Source organism: Phalangium opilio, unplaced genomic scaffold (genome assembly GCF_054372755.1).
Source record: "Phalangium opilio isolate 3A_F unplaced genomic scaffold, DU_Popi_V2 ptg000042l_1, whole genome shotgun sequence".
NCBI classification, from domain to species: domain Eukaryota; kingdom Metazoa; phylum Arthropoda; class Arachnida; order Opiliones; family Phalangiidae; genus Phalangium; species Phalangium opilio.
The window spans coordinates 2,849,217-2,865,476 of record NW_028324166.1 but is presented as its reverse complement, the minus strand read 5'-3'; the positions used below and the strand labels follow the sequence as shown (position 1 = coordinate 2,865,476).

At 36.4% G+C, this 16,260-nt stretch overlaps 1 protein-coding gene across 1 annotated transcript; it reads right to left on the bottom strand.

The window, feature by feature from the left end:
• Positions 1–2,509: 2,509 nt before the first annotated feature.
• LOC149678323 (glutamate-gated chloride channel-like) lies at positions 2,510–7,204 on the bottom strand. Its single transcript, XM_089837121.1, has 9 exons — positions 6,943–7,204; positions 6,814–6,881; positions 6,179–6,405; positions 5,746–5,828; positions 5,548–5,679; positions 5,226–5,301; positions 5,036–5,133; positions 4,378–4,541; positions 2,510–4,319 (listed from the first exon to the last, which is right to left on the bottom strand). The coding sequence occupies exons 2-9, from the start codon at positions 6,814–6,816 to the stop codon at positions 4,113–4,115; spliced, it is 990 nt and encodes a 329-aa protein (XP_089693247.1). The 5' UTR covers positions 6,817–6,881; positions 6,943–7,204; the 3' UTR covers positions 2,510–4,112.
• Between the last annotated feature and the right edge of the window lie 9,056 nt (positions 7,205–16,260).

The following is a 16,260-nucleotide window of genomic DNA, read 5'->3' as shown; positions in this document are numbered from 1 at the left end:
TTGGATTAATACGCGAGTTTTGCCTTGGGCAGTGATTAGTATTATCGTAGGCAAAGAGGTAACCTACGCTTTGATTACGTCCTCACTTACGGCTAGTTCTATTTACCTTTGATATAACGCAACGTTTTTGTGGATATACTATACAAGGGTTTGTTTTTAAAAACCCCTGGAAGGTTTTGAAGTTACATACTTCCAGTGGAGTTTTTCCCATTAAAATATATCTTAAAATTGAGAGGTTTAAAGTTGTTGAACGACAGGACATAAGAGTCATCAGGCAATTTATCAGACCATACAAGGTGAACTTTAGGATAACCTTCATTAACTGAAAGGACAAAAGTATGTACTAACTGTACATGAATTAAATTTTCTATACTATACATCTTGAAATAATGACTGAACAATGCTGTGAATCCAAAGGATACAAGTGAAAATCCATATTGCAACTTAATTTCAGTCTGTTACTGTAATGTAAAAACTTGACTATGTACATTTTTGGTAGGAGGGTGCTTTCGACTAATCGAACCATAAGTTTATAAGATATGTTCCGTACAAGTTAGTAGTCCTAAAGATTTACTGAGAGCTAGTTCGAGAACGATAAGCGAGAATTGACTACACTCGGTTAATTTTGCAGGACTTCGATCTTCCTAATTAGTCTGTATTAAGCCTTGACAGCGCCTCACCAGGCGTAGCTTTACGAGAATCTATGACCTACGTCACTTCAAAACAAGGTCTCAGTAACCACTGCCAAACTTATGGAACATAAGTTACATAACCGTCAGTTCGATCATAAAATGAATTTGTAATTTAAGGAGAATGATCTAACAATCCCTGGCGGTTGTACTCAAACCGAATTGAAAACCATCCCTAACGTTTACCCTTCTAGAGCATATTATTGACAATTCACGGCAGAAAATATTAAATACAGCCTACCGTGATTTAAGAGATACGATTTTTTTTAAATAGAACTCGTTATTAAGGTTGGGAAAAGTGTCTTGATATAAATTTGACTCCTTCGCGTTCCAAAAGACCACATTCGGTTTCCAAAGACATTCCATTATTTTAGGAGGCAGAACTTCGACTTGCATGAGTTCGGAATCGTTAACAATTAAATTGGGGTCTGTCCACAGTGTTTGGAGAACAACTTGTAGACTAAACTCCTGAAAAATATATGCAAGTATAATAGACCCAACCAATAAATCTTTTGAATTTTTCTAACGGCTCAGATCTCGTTCGCGGGTTTTGAGGCGAGAAAGGGATAGCCCGATTGGCTTGAATTTGCCATGCGCAGAACCGGTTTTACCCCAAGAGTCAGACTCAAATCCAATCAGAAAAATAAGAGATTTATTTTCGTCGCTCAACGACAGATGGCACTCAGTCAACTTAGTCACGTGATCCTAACCCTTAGAAGGAGACGAGACCAAACCAACTTGTTTATTTGTTGGTTGGGTCTATTCATTACCTCTCCGAGTGACGATGACGCCACGGAGAGGTATTACACTGGACGTGTCTGGGTGTGTGTCTGTCTGTCACCGCGTTCGCAGTTGGCAAATCGGAGCAAAAAAAAAACTAGGGAATTATATTTTCTTCTTTTCCAAGTTATTTTCAGAACTCTTACCATTTTTTCTTCGGATATATCAAACACTGACAAAATCATCAAAAGAACTTCTACTTTTAACGATTCATCTATGGAAGACGTTACAAGTATGTCAATTTACTCAGAGTCGAATAGTCTAACGAGAACAATGTCTGGCAAAGCCATGCTTGGTTTTTTTTCTTTTATTAAGATTAATTAATAATTCTCGAATATCTTTGATAAAAGTGTGCTTTTTAATTGATTATATTAATCGAACGAAGCCGTGCAAGTGCTTATTTATTCAGGTAAAATATCTAGGTCACTTGTTATTCGCGTGACTAACACCATCAAGGTATTTTGTCACTTTGTTACATTCGTTCGTACGTCATTGGTAGGCTACAGGTGCGTTTTTCGAATCGATTCATCGAGCGAAGCCACGTGCACATCTTATTGAAGGTAAATATAAAGGTGTTATAATTTAGGCGTTTATTAAAAATGAGGTTAATAGCAAATAAGTCAGAAGTCATATGAAGGCTTTTGTCATGCACACCTGATGTTGGCTCAAGCTCAAGCTACTTGTGATTTTGACACTTACTTGGTCTCTGATATTCTTCATCGTAAATGCAATAATTTTGTTGAAGTCCCTTCCATTTAAAACCTTTCTCTATTTGTTGCGAATTTCTGAAAAACAGTTCATTCGATACAGTGAATACATTTTACGTTAAGGAATTTAATCAAAAATAATTTCAACAAAGTCGCACGTGTCGATTTCATTCAAGTTGTTACCATTCAATCGTACTGATTTTTCAATTAGTTCAAAAATATTATAACTCTCTGACAGACAAAATTTGCGGTGACCAAGTTTGGTTTATCGTAACGTTAAATATTTACAAAAATTATACGAACACAGACATGATGAGTGCCAGGAACGTTATCACAGTTAAGTACGTCAAATTTCGTCTTGAAGTATTTTTCATGATTGAAGTATAGTGGGTCGAGAATGAAAACAAGTCTCCTTGCTCCAAAAACTTTTGCCAAACGCCGCTATGCCAAAATTCATGCGTGCAATTTTATGACTGGAGAAATTTTACCGCAAGTTAAAGAACAAGTGACACATATTTTATCGTTGCCGTCTAGTTCTAATTAATTTTCGTTATGATTTTATATACAAGCTAACTTGATAAGTATAGTGTGTACATTAGTATAAATTAAACTTAATTTCAGGTAGATTAATTATCTTCTTTATTATCGATCAATCAATCTATTCACGTTGCTAAAGTGAGTTAAAATAAAAACATTCTATAGTATCAGTTACACTTTAAGGAACTAAAACTTGGGGGAATTTTGACAGAACGAGAACCGTCAAACGCTGTTTTAGTCACGAAGGTACGCGATAAAATATTCTGGACATTTTCTATACATTTTAGTGCTTTTGACAGGGATCTTATAAATCCTAACTGGGATTAGAAATCTTGGTGTTTCATTAACAATAAAAATCACGTGCAACCAATGTTCAAGAGTAGGCGCTCTCGTGGGGAGGAAGTAAATGCATTAAATGTATTTTACTAAACCCCTACGCTCAAAATTACTTGTCCTCTATCGAATTATAATGTCCATGGCTTGACAAAGAAATTTTTCTCTCTCGTATTAATGTATTCATATCACTCGATTTGGTCATTAAAAGTAGAAATGGACGGTAAATATCTTGACCTGAAATATAGCAGAGTGCTAGTAAATAACCAATTTAAGTTGAATTTATATTTATATTGCGAAAAGGTTTTAACCATTAGCAATTTATGGAAAGCGAAAGAGTTCAAATTTAAATTTTTACGAGGTATCTCGGTCAGTAGGCCTATCTTGAAACACTTCTTTGCATTTTTTAGAAAGTCGGGTATGTCAATACAAAATAAGTTACTGAAGTGGACATGTAGACCAATACTATATCCGATCGATTGCACCCATTTTCAGACTTCTTTTCTACGACGCACACTTTTTTTCGATAATAAATTTTGGGTCTAACCTATCGTTTAATATGTTCAATTAAATGCTAATTATTTTGTAATAAGATAATTTTTTTATATTTTCCTTTTATATTTATAAAATTGCCGTTCTTTTAAGGTATAATCAGGGATAGATTTAATTTTAGAAGTATGAATGGAGAACAGAGTAATCTGGGCGTGCGTGAAAGTCCCGGACCCCCTTCCACGGGACGGAGAGGTATGAAAGAAGAGGCGGGAGAATCACAGCGACGGAGGTAAAAAGGAATTACGTATTTTTCGCCGTCTCCGTCAGTAACGTTATCAAAACGTAGTTTCAGTGAGCCAATAAGATAATTTAAACTTTTCGTTACGTGTTGGAGGGAGGGGCTCTATACTGGGCTCCGAGTGGGACTGAAGAAAATAATAACCGTTCTCCATTCCTACTTCTAAAATTAAATCTATCCCTGGTATAATGTTATGTTAACTAACTTTATCTTTAAATATAAAGGAAAAGCAACAGTAAAATATCAAGGTAAAATAGCAGTTAAATGTTGAAAGTTTTAGTTCAAGTAGTAGGCCGAGTATGTAATCGTGAAGATAAGAAATGAAACGGGAAAAAGAAATCTAGACGTTCTGTCGAACAAATTATCTTTCTGAATCGTGTTGTCTGAAGGTCCAAACTTCCTGTAGGATTTGGGCATGCGCACTGTCCATAGAAATGGAACGACAGCCGTTTTAGAGTTTCTTTTTACATTTTGTTTGTTGATCTGTAATTATATCACGAATTAATTCATGTATGACACGTAGTTGAAGGATATATCTTACTTGATTCGTTGCCAAATTCGATGCTCGTCTACATGAGGCCTGAGCTAGAGTAAATTCAATCAAGGACAAGAATACGGTGACCATGCAGCCCAAGAGCCAGATATCCATGGCGGTCATGTAGTCTAGTGTTGGTAGAGAGGAACGGGCTTGCGCGATTGAAGTTGCTGAAAGTTGAATTTAGTGAACAGGAAATTACAGGTTTATTCAGTTTTCAGCAGCCCCAACTATGATGCTACCATTTAATTTGAAAAGCCTGAAGATTCAGATAAACCTATCTTTGTACGTGCTTTAATTTCAATCTGGCACTGACAAAGAGATATCAAGAGTATTTGGGACAACTCCATCATTTCTTAATATCATAACGAGATAATACAGTCCATAAGTACTGGTCTGCCGCAGGGACGTATTTACTTGCATTGTACATGCGAGACAAAGCTTCTCTTTGAAACGGGAACAGAATAGGATCATAGCCTACAGTGGTTTGTCCCCCCAGTTTGAGTGCGGTTAGAGGTAGAGATGGAGATCACTTAAGGCGATTCTTTCTGTTTCGAATAAATTTACCACTAATTCTTTATAAAGGGTGAGCGCTCGTAGCAAGTATTGTTTGAGCCCATACTTATGGAAACTACTACAGGGTTATGATAACGTTGAACCAGACCTAGCGTTAAAATTGCAGTAACTCCCAAAGTGACTCTTCCTGGCACAGCGTTGACATCCAACCAGAAAGACACCATGGACAGAGTTACGATAATGAAACTAAATTTAGAGAAACATTTTGTCAGCAGTTAACGTAAGTATAACATAATCAGTTTTTATGCAATAAACTTCAAAATAAATATGGTCAGCACCTTGGAATGTAGATGTTGACAATACTCGCCATCAAAGATCGAACAAAAAGCAAGTGAAGATGAAGAAGTTGAGCTTCTATAAAGATTTATCACAAATTAAGTATAATGTTACCGAAATCTAGTAATATATTCAAAGACGAATAGAAATAAATGAAAGTAATTAGGCAGCGAGATGGATTAAAACTTTCCGTAGTGCCAACCGCCAAATCTCGCTTTAACCTCTCTACGTTCTCACTTTCTGCTAGTTCTATTTACCTTTGATATAACGCCAATTTGTATGAGTTTGTTAATAAAAACCCTGAAAGATTTTGGAGTTACATACTATCAGTGGAGTTCTTCCCATTAAAATATATCTTAAAATTGAGAGGTTTAAAGTTGTTGAACGACAGGACGTAAGAATCATCAGGCAGTTTATCAGACCATACAAGATGAACTGGAGGATAACCTTCAGTAACTGAAAGTAGTGAGGATTTTTTTTTTCACTAAATGCTGAATATGCATTAAATTTTCTATACTATACATGTTGCTATAATGACTGAACAATGCTGAGAATCCAAAGGATACAAGTGGAAATCCATATTGCAACTTAATTTCAGTCTGTTACTGTAATGTAAAAACTTGACTATGCACATCATTGGAAGGGGTGTGCTTTGGCAGGTCAGGTAACATAACATTATGCCTTATAATTTGAATATAATTTGCTTTTAATTAGCCTTAACAACCAGGACTACTGCGCCGCCATTGGTTTACGACGATTATTTGAATATTTAATAATATATTTATATTGATAAAACTGTAAAAGTTTTCACTATTAGCAAAATATTAAATTTTCCGATTTGTAAAATTGTTCTACGAATGTTAGTCAAACCGAAGTGAAACCCACCCCTATAGAGTTTTCACGGCTTGAGCGCATTATTGAAAATTCAAGCGTGCAAATATTAAATACAGCCTACCGTGATTTAAGAGATACGATTTTTTTTAATCCAAACTCATTCATGAGGTTGGGAAAGGTATCTTGATATAAATTTGACTCCTTCGCGTTCCAAAAAACGACATTAGGCCTCCAAAGACATTCCATTATTTTAGGAGGCAGGGCTTCGACTATCATGAGTTCGGAATCGTTAACAATTAAATTGGGGTCGGTCCATACTGTTTGTAGAATAGCTTGTAGACTAAATTCCTGTATATGAATAATTCATAAATGCCTTGAATCATCATACAGGGTGTTTCTGATATATCTGCTATAAATTAAGGGGATATGTCCTTTTTTCCCCCAAGGGCTCCTGTTTTCGAGTTATGATTTGAGTATTATAGGGATGACCCCTTACTTAAACTAGAATTGTCCTTCAGTTTATTTATTAAATTCAAGGGATCATCAGTAAAATATTCCTCCAATCTTAACTTGAAAACAGTGTCACTTGTGGCAAAATGTCATAGAAGTTACATTTTCGACTCAAAATAGCTTAAAGAACATCCTTCTTAATTTGAAACTCTAAGGAGCTCAGGGATGTCACACAGTAAAAACTTTTCAATAGATTTGTAAAGTTCTTGAGCACTATTTTCCGCAAGTTATTTTCTTATATCTTACCATTTTTTCTTCGGATATATCAAACACTGACAAAATCGCCAGAAGAACTTCTACTTTTAATGATTCATCTATGGAAGAAGTGACAAGTATTTAAACTTAAAAGAAAGTTCAGGCAACATAACATTATACCTTAAAAGAACGGCCATTTTTTAAATATATAAAGGAAAAATATTTAAATACAAAAAAAACTCTTATTACAAAATAATTAGACCTAAATTATTCTTAAAAATAATCAGGGACTACTGCGCCACCCGCCATTTTTTAGTGGCGTCTTCTAAAACGAACCACTTACACCTACGGGATTGATTGAATTCTCACAGGCTGAGTGAGGTAAGGGTAAAAGAGGTTCGGTTTAGCGGACGCCACTAAACCATCGGTGGATAGCGCAGTAGTTCTCGTTTTTAAGACTAATTATATGCTAATTATTTTGTAATAAAAGATATTTTTTTTTTTATGTTTAAATATTTTTCCTTTTTGTACTTAGAAAAATACCGTTTTTTTAGGTATAATGTTATGTTACCTAGCTTTTCCTTTAAATGGATCTAGGGTATGTGAATTTACTCAGCCTAATACGCTAGAGAGAACGACATCTGGCAAAGCCATGCGCATATTTTTTTCTGATTAATTAATAATGCTCGGATATCTTTGATAAAAGAGTGCTTTTCGAATTGATTATATTAATCGAGCGAAGCAAGTGCTTTTATTCAGATTAAATATCTTGGTCACTTATTAGCGTGACTAATACCATCAAGGTATTTGGTCACTTTGTTACATTGGTTCGTACGTCATTGGTAGGCTACAGGTGCGTTTTTCGAATCGATTCATCGAGCGAAGCCACGTGCATGTCTTATTATAGATTAAAGACTTATTAAATAATCTATTTTAAAAACGAGGTTAATAGCAAATTAGCCAAATGTCCCATGAAGACTTTTGTCATGCACACCTGGTGTTGAGCTCACAGCTCAAGCTCAAGCTACTTGTGATTTTGACACTTACTTGATCTCGGATATTCTTCATCGTAAACGCAATAATTTTGTTGAAGTCCTTTCCATTTGAACCCTTTCTCTATTTGTTGAGAATTTCTGAAAAACAATTCATTCGGTGCATTGAAAAAATGAAACTAAAAAATATTTCAACTTAGTTGCATGTGTCGATTTGTTCAAAGTTTTGGTAACCGAAAGCAGACTCAAGATAATTTAATCATGGATGTGAATAATAACTAAGAATTATGGGTTCCCATATTCTACGTACATAAGAGAAAAGATTACTTGTAACCCGTTACCCCAACCTTGTGAAGTTGTGAGTGAACGGGAAATTCGTATTTTTTTCTCTCTGCGCATGGGCGAAATTTCAAACCCACCACTCAGGATTCTCCAGACAGATATAGTTCCGTTTCCCCACGTGACCTAGCTGTTTCCACCTCAATTTACAGCCTCCTCACGTCCACGGTTCTATCCCATACTTAGTGGTCATTTTTGGTCTAGTTCGGAATCCATATTACGTCGTAATTATGTATATCCATGATGGAACCATAAAAATTATGAATTAATATTGTAAAATGTATCAAGTAAAAGCGATCCTTTCTTTAGTTCAATTTGAATTACCATAACTCTGTCAGACAAAATTTGTGGTGCCCAAGTTTGGTTTATAGTGCAGTTGATATATTTTAAAAATTAAAATTTTATACGAACATAGATAATATTAGCGCCAAGAAAGTTATCAGAGTTAAATACGTCAAATTTTGGCTTGATATACTTTTCATGGTTGAAATTTAGCGGATCGAGAACGAAAACAACTCTTCGTGCTCCCAAATGTTTTGCCAAACTCCGCAATGCCATAATTCATACGTGCAAGTTCATGGTTGGACAAATTTTACCACAAATAAAAGAACAACTGACACGCATTTTATCGTTGGTGTCTAGCTCTAAATAATTTATGTTATGATTTTATACAAGCGAACTTGATAAGAATAGTATGTACATGAATGTAAATTACACTTAATTTCTGGCCGACTAGTTATCTAGTTTATTATCGATTATTTAATCAATTCTACGTTGCTAAGGTGAGTTAAAAAATAACATTCTATAGTTTCAGTTACACTTTAGTGAACTAAAACTTGGGGTAAGTTTCACTGCACGATAACCGTGAAACATTGTTTGAAGCACGAAGGTACGCAATTAAATAGTCTTGACTTTCTAAGCATTTTAGTGCGGTTGACATAGATCTTATAAACTCTGACTGGGATTAGAAAACTTGGTGTTTCATTAACCAAAACAAATCATGGCACGAGCCATCAATCCTTAAAAGTAGCGATTAAGTAAATGAAATAAATGTATTCCCCTGGGGTCACCAAAAATTTCTAGTCCCCTTTCGAATTACAAAGTCCATGACTTGAGAAAAAAATTCTTTCTCTCGCATTAACTTTGGTCATTAAAAGTAGTAATCGATGGTAAATATTTTGACCTGAAATGTAGCAGAGTCCGAGTAAACAACATAATTAAGCTGTATTTTTATTGCCATAAAGGTTTTTACCATTTTGGGTTTGCAAAAAGCGAAAGAATTTAAGATTAAGTCTTACGATGGGTTTTTTTTTTGTTATGATATTGGTCTTGGAACATTTCTTTGCACTTTTTCGAAAGTGTGATATTCCAATACCAATTAAGTTCAGACAGAACTGTTAAAGAGTGCAAAATTTCAAGGCTCAATTTATATGACGAATCGAGCTTTATGAACTATACTTAAATAATTAAAATTGCCTTGCAAAACAAACCGGAAGCGGAAAGTAAATAAAATAACTCTGATTCAGCTCATTTCACCGGTGACTTTTCAGCAGTCATTCTGGGAATAAGATTCATGTACTTAAATTGACTCGTCGGTCGTCTCTTAACCCTAAAGAAGCTGTAGCACAGCGGCTTATTTCTGGGTTCGAGAGTTTCCCTTACGTGTGTAGCATGTGTTTACTAAAATAATAAACTCTGGTGTGCCTCCTTTGGCATCTCTACTCTCATCTTGAGCGCGTAGTTTTAATCTCACGAGACTTTAGTTACTCGAGAAACTGTGGTACCATTCCTTCGTGGCATAAGATGTCCTCTTCAACCTTCTTCTCTCCTTTTTTTGGATAAACTTTCTCTCTGTCTTTACCATCAACTTCATTTACAAAGTTGATCTCAAAGAGGGATGATAAGAGATCGTGATATAATCCTCTTCTTTGTCTTTTTAAAGACTAGAGATGTTAAGCAAAGGCTTAATTAATTTTAATCGATTAAGGGTATTCAAGCTAGAGTAAACACTCGCCTCGTTATTAAATTTTTATCGAACTTGTATGTTTAATTTTTTTTTATATCAAAACATGAATATCGATGCAGATATTTCATACAGTTAGTATTTATTATCTAAATAGACGCGGGAACCTCTTCCTGGTTTCAGGTCTCTTAAATCACAGTAACTTAGCTAGTTAGCTTTACTATCTTGTTAGTTTTTGGTTTTTCATTAATTAGTTTAGGGCCTAATTAGTTTATAAAGAAAAACTTCTTGAATCGGTCGATGTTTAATATATTTTTTCTGAAAATTATGAAGGCAAGGAAGGTAATAAATAGTCTTCAAACTGACATTCAACAGTCTTTCTTTTTCAACAAGTGAGTGCAAATAACCGAGCGTACCTAAAGAATTACGATTCAACTTCTAAGCACTTTCAAACAGAGGTACACCAACAAAAAGTATCAGACAAGTTGGTGAAATAAAGTCAGGCGTTTCACTTTTGTAGTCGAGTCATCTTGAAGAAGACGATCTCATGGATTAACGATGATGAACAGTGCCTAATTAGCCACTAGGCACTGTTGGAAAGTACCTCGGGGCCCAGAGTTCAGGGGCCCTTATATAGTCAGTCTTAAGCTCTCAGCTGCCATATCGCAGTGGGCCCCAACGACTAGTGCCTAAGGGCCGTCGAGGGTTTTGATCCGGCACTGATGACGAAATTAGTTTTGTAGGGAGTTGAGACTAAGTACTAAATGCTAACTAAAATAACTTTAGAGTTACTAAAACTTCCTGCCGATGTTTTATACTAAGTATCGCCTGTGTTTAAACACAATTATACCGCACCGTTTAAAGCAAGTTTAAGCTGTGATTTAGTTTAAACAAATGCCACTAGATGCTCCGAGAGTCTATGGGAGGGATTAACTGGCCCGCTAAGGTTAGCAAAGGCTTGATTTAGCTCCGCCCTCGACATAAAAGAGTTCTGATTGGTTCCTACGTTTGGAATGTTAGGGGCGCCATAGGAGCCGACATTTACACTAATAATTTAGGCGTTTACCAAGACGCAATCCAATACACAAATGTAGTACGAGTACCCATCACTAATTTTACAACGAAACGTTCAATTCCATTAGATTTACTTCTTAATTAGGACGAAACTAAAAACGAAGTTGAAGGGGTAAACCGTTTCGTTCTTTTTCCCGTTTTCTAATGTTTATTTGTTGACGTTTTTGGGCCAAAGATCTGCTTTGTATCTTCACACTAGGACTTCTGGAGGACGTCTTACCGTCGATGATAAGAAAATCAAGAAATCTCCTTCGATTCATTCACTGATCTGTTTCTACCTAAAAGGACAAAAGTTACGATTTCGAGGCGTTTAAAAGTCTCTGAACGTTTTTCTTTTTAGTTATAAAAATAAAATATTATCAGCTGAAGCTAAATTTAGATTTTCTTGCTTCTTCCATTGCACGCGTCTGTGGGGAAACGAGGGTTTATGTTCAGCTCCCGTTCCTTGTGTTTTTCCTACAGTTTTTACCTGCACCCCGAGTCCCCGACTCCCGAGCCGTTTCCATCATTAAAGCACCTCAATATAATAAATACTGTGAGGTGAAAATGTATGAAGGAATATCTGTTTAGGATAACTAATATTTCATATTAGAACTGTGTGTGTATGTAGGCCTACTATGATAAAGAAGATGAAGCAATGAAAGTTTTTACTAGAGCCTACACCTTAGGCCTAGCTGCAAAGCAGACTATTGGTGGAATTCATAAATGTCGAACGCAACGCAATGTAGTACAGGGAAGGCAGGGCGTCGTGCGCAAACGTCTGCTTTTTGCGCACGACGCCCTGCCTTCCCCTGTACTACATTGCGTTGCGTCCGACGTTTATGAATTCCACCTTAAGTCAACGGACGATACTAGTTGTAGCTATCTACCCCAGACTCGTCTGCTTCATAGATAATAAATTAGGCCTAATGCGTAGGTCCATAGACGTTAAATGCTTATATTTTCTAACTTTAAAACTTTATTATAATAAATTCAATATCGATTACGGGTTATGTGTAATTGTTTTAGCATTATCATTTAAGGCTGGCATTGAATCAATTTATCTCAAAAAGCTAAATCACTTTGTAATGATTAAATGATTCATTGATTGCAAATTTTGAATTAGCATTCTGTTGGTTCAAATGAAACAGCAAAAATTATTTCAGTATTTTCGATTTCCATTTGAAATTTTGAAATTTATTGTAAATCCACTCGTGGTGTTTTACGTATTTTAAGGATAGGCAGTTCTCTGAAATGAGAGGCCTCCACTGAAAACAGAGTGCAGTTGTTCCGTTAAATGCAACTACGTCAGTGACATCATGGACTACGTATTTAAAAAGAGGACGAGCAAACCAGTCAACTTTGTTCGGCTCTAGTTTGAGTGGATGTTAGAGTATCATAATGAATGGATGGAGTAGAAATCTCCATACCCATAACGTAGGCTCTGTACCCCTAACGAAGTCCTCCCAGCATCCTCGGAGCATAGGTAGGGTCAATGTTGACAATTCCACCTGTATCTTAAAAGTAGAAGCTAATTCATGAGAACTAGCTTTTATTTTAAAATTTTGCTACGCTGCACTACTTAACAACAGCAAGTTGCCTCGGGTAGACTTTCATTGCGGCACAAGGCTCACGAAAACTTCTACTCTATCTCATCTCCCTCCTCTAAAGTTGCCCTTGATAGTGGCAATGTTCTAGGTGTAGAGATTTCATCACTAACAAACTCACTAATACGAGCTAGAATCTTATGGCTCGTACCGCAGTTTTTGTACCACCAAAGCCTCCATGTACATTTCCTATCCCCTATGGTTGATAAGATCCATGATGAGATATATCTCGCTTTTGGATGGGAACGTGTAACATTTTAATAGATAGCTCGTACTTTGCCACCGAAAGAATTTCACCTGCGACGAATCTCGTGTTTCTTCGCTAACCCAAGAATAACCTCCACTTCTCTCGGCTATTTATGTTCTAATTATAGGATAAAATAGCAATTGAAAGAGGCGCCAGAATCATGTGGCCTTAAAACAATAGCGACTTGTTGTTTCAACCTTAATTTATGAATGTCTTTAAGGCCCATTAGCAGTAACACACTAAATTACATTTGGTAGATTGCGTTCGAGATTCGTGTTTAAAAGCTAACCCCGCTTTGTTGTGGTTCTAGGTTTTCTGGAAGATTTACAATAACATGATATACGAAAAGTTTCCAACTGTTAAGTTCACAAAGAACGATATCTTTTGTAACATATGAATTTCATTCTTTTATTCGTGAAGTTTTCTTTTAAATTTTATGGTTGGTATGTTTACTTTTTTTATATATAATAAATTGAGGGGCAACACATCTCGCATTTTCTTTGCAAAATCGTTTAAGTGCGCGAATCAAAATCAAGTGACAAAATATGTGATCCCCGAAGACGCAATTGTTAATGTGATAACTTATCACTTCAGAAAATAACTTATCACTTCAGAAAATTGTCACTGCCAGCTCTCAACCCCTTGTGTTAAACGTTTTCTTTCAACCAGGTCACTTCTTGATCACGTGGCTGTGACGAATTCATTTTCGCACAGCAAAGATACTTCTCTGAAGTTATAGCAGAAGTTAATTAATTGCATCTTCGGAAGTATATAACTCAATACTGTATATTAATTTGGATTACAGAGGCCCATGGCCCTGATTCTCGCACCAGCAGCGGAAAACTAACGAAACTTTTAGGTGTGATCTGTGATAAGAATTTTGATAACGCGGATTGGTGCTATAAAAATCCATAAAGTGTTATACTTCCAAGGAGAGGAGCATTCACTTTTTTTACCTCTCCGAGTGACGATGACGTCACGGAGAGGTATTATACTGGACGAGTCTGTGCGTGTGTGTGTGTCTGTGTGTCTGTCACCACGTTCGCAGTAGGCAAATCGGAGCAAACGTGTTCGCAGAAAGCAATTTTTGGCTTCTACTCCCATGGTTAGGGTTAAGATATGCGCGGCGATCGGCTAGGGTTACGAGAAATATCCTGACTCGGAGAGGTTTATTTTGTTTTCCCAACTTGTTATGATTGTAAAACGAACCTCTCTCAAGTCATAAGATGTGATGTTCACCATATGGTACAGAGGGTCAGTTTCATAAGCGTCTCGAATCTCATTTCTCACTTAAAGGTAGAAGGAAATACTTCAGCTGCAATATTGTTCCTAAACGTCAAGTACTTGGAACCATTCCGTGGCCATGAAAGGAGTTGACTATGAAATTACAAGCTCATTCCAAACCAAACAATTGTCTTAAAAAAAGATTGTTACCCATTGACATAATAACCCAAATCTATATATATATATATTCCAGGAAACATTAAAAAAAAGAGATCCTGTGTAGACTGTCTTGTCGAGGCATGTAATGTCTTGGATATCTGGCACCTGTCGATAGAGCAGCTGATTGCCTTGAATGAGGACGAGTAATCCTACTGTATATTCTCAATGTCAACAATTGGTGTTACTAAGGCTTAGCGCGGTTTACTAATAAACTACACTGACGATTGTGATGGTTTACTTAAGCTGATTTCAACCTAAATTACCGTTTCGCTTGGCAGTGTTGGATTATGTAGGTGATTGTTTCTTTCTATTAACGACTGACTTGGAACGTTTGTATATAACCGAAGCGGAAGTTCGAAATCCTCTATTCGAACATCTACTTTTGGTTAGGAGCCAAAGACGATCTCCATTCCAGTTCAACTTGAAAATGCAATAACGTCGAAGGTTTTATCCTGCATTTTAAGTTGCAAGGGAAAATTAGCTTAATATCTATTGACAATCAAGGCTGGCTTATGTTGTAGTTCATTTCAGTCCCAGATTGCGGTACTATGAATTACCACGTACAGTTTTGCAGTAGTTAAGTTATAAATCATTGTAAGAAATAATACTCCAGGGCTGTTAGGCGAAAACATTAGTTGAGCTTGCAAAACACTTTAAAACCACGTCGTTTCAACATAGCTTAACATAAGTTTGGCATTTAAGGGGGGTGTTATTTAACCGATTTTGAGTCGAAAATGTTCGATGACATTTTGACGTCCGGGCCACTGTTTTCAAGTTATAATTTGAGTGTTTTGGGATGCCCCCTAAATTAAATTAGAAATCATGTTCTTCAATAAATCCGTAAAATACTCCAATCTTAACTTGTAAACAGTGTCCCTTGTGACAAAATTTCATAGAACATTTTAGACTCAAAATCACCCAATGAACACACCCATTAATTTATGACAGACTTATCAGGAAACCGTGTCGACGCAAAATATGAATTGGGTATTCATCCGCTACTTTGAGTTTCAGTATCTCTTGAAGCTCTTCGTTGATTAGCATTGCACCTTGGGCATGGTACGAATGTTTTGAGTGCGGAAGACACAAAAGACGAATGAATTATACGGCCGTGACGCCAATCTTTTTCACCCGCCACTCGTCAGCCTCGCTTCACTTAAACTTAAGTGAAAAAATAAATCTATATTCGAGTACACCCTCACTTCCTAAACACTACTTCCTCTCTTACGCCGAATAACATCCTGTATCAATACGCGTCATCTTGCCTTCCATATTTTACGAAGTACTTTGGCAGGAAAAAAAATAAATGTAAAAAATTGTGAATTTGATATTTTAACGGAAAGGTGCGAAGATTTACTCTTATATTTGATATGAGATCATTAATGTGACTTGGCATCTCTCACCATACTTACCTAACGTATTTACCTCACTACTTGTCAATCAATTTTGAAGACAGGTTTGATTAATAAGGCACGCACGGGACGTGTCACCGTATATCACTTACTTTCCTAGTGACTAGCTCCCAACTCCGAAGTATGATTTTATCAAGAAGTTATATCAGTATCTCAGAGAGAAGGTATAAGATGCCTTTGTATTCGCGCGCCATAGTCCCAGTCCCCCTTTCAAAATACAAGGGGGGACGTAAAAGGAGGCGCTGGGCTATTTCGCCTCTCCTCAGTCGGAAAATATGACTGTAATTTTCGTCACTCGCGTCGTCGCGCTGACGTGAGTTTTCAAGAACCAATGAGATGCTGGTTGTAATTTAGAGACGGGGATTGACTCCGGACCTACGTTTGGACTGGAGATAAAGCTAGAAATCTGGCGAATTTATACCTTCTCTCTGAGATACTAGAT

Excerpts from the sequence above, each read along its gene's own strand:
- LOC149678323 (XM_089837121.1), bottom strand. Across the intron at positions 5,680-5,745 it reads TTCAGTCATTATAGCAACAT|TTACTGAAGGTTATCCTCCA; the intron begins GTATAGTATAGA and ends CACTACTTTCAG. Across the intron at positions 4,320-4,377 it reads CGAATTTGGCAACGAATCAA|ATCAACAAACAAAATGTAAA; the intron begins GTAAGATATATC and ends ATATAATTACAG.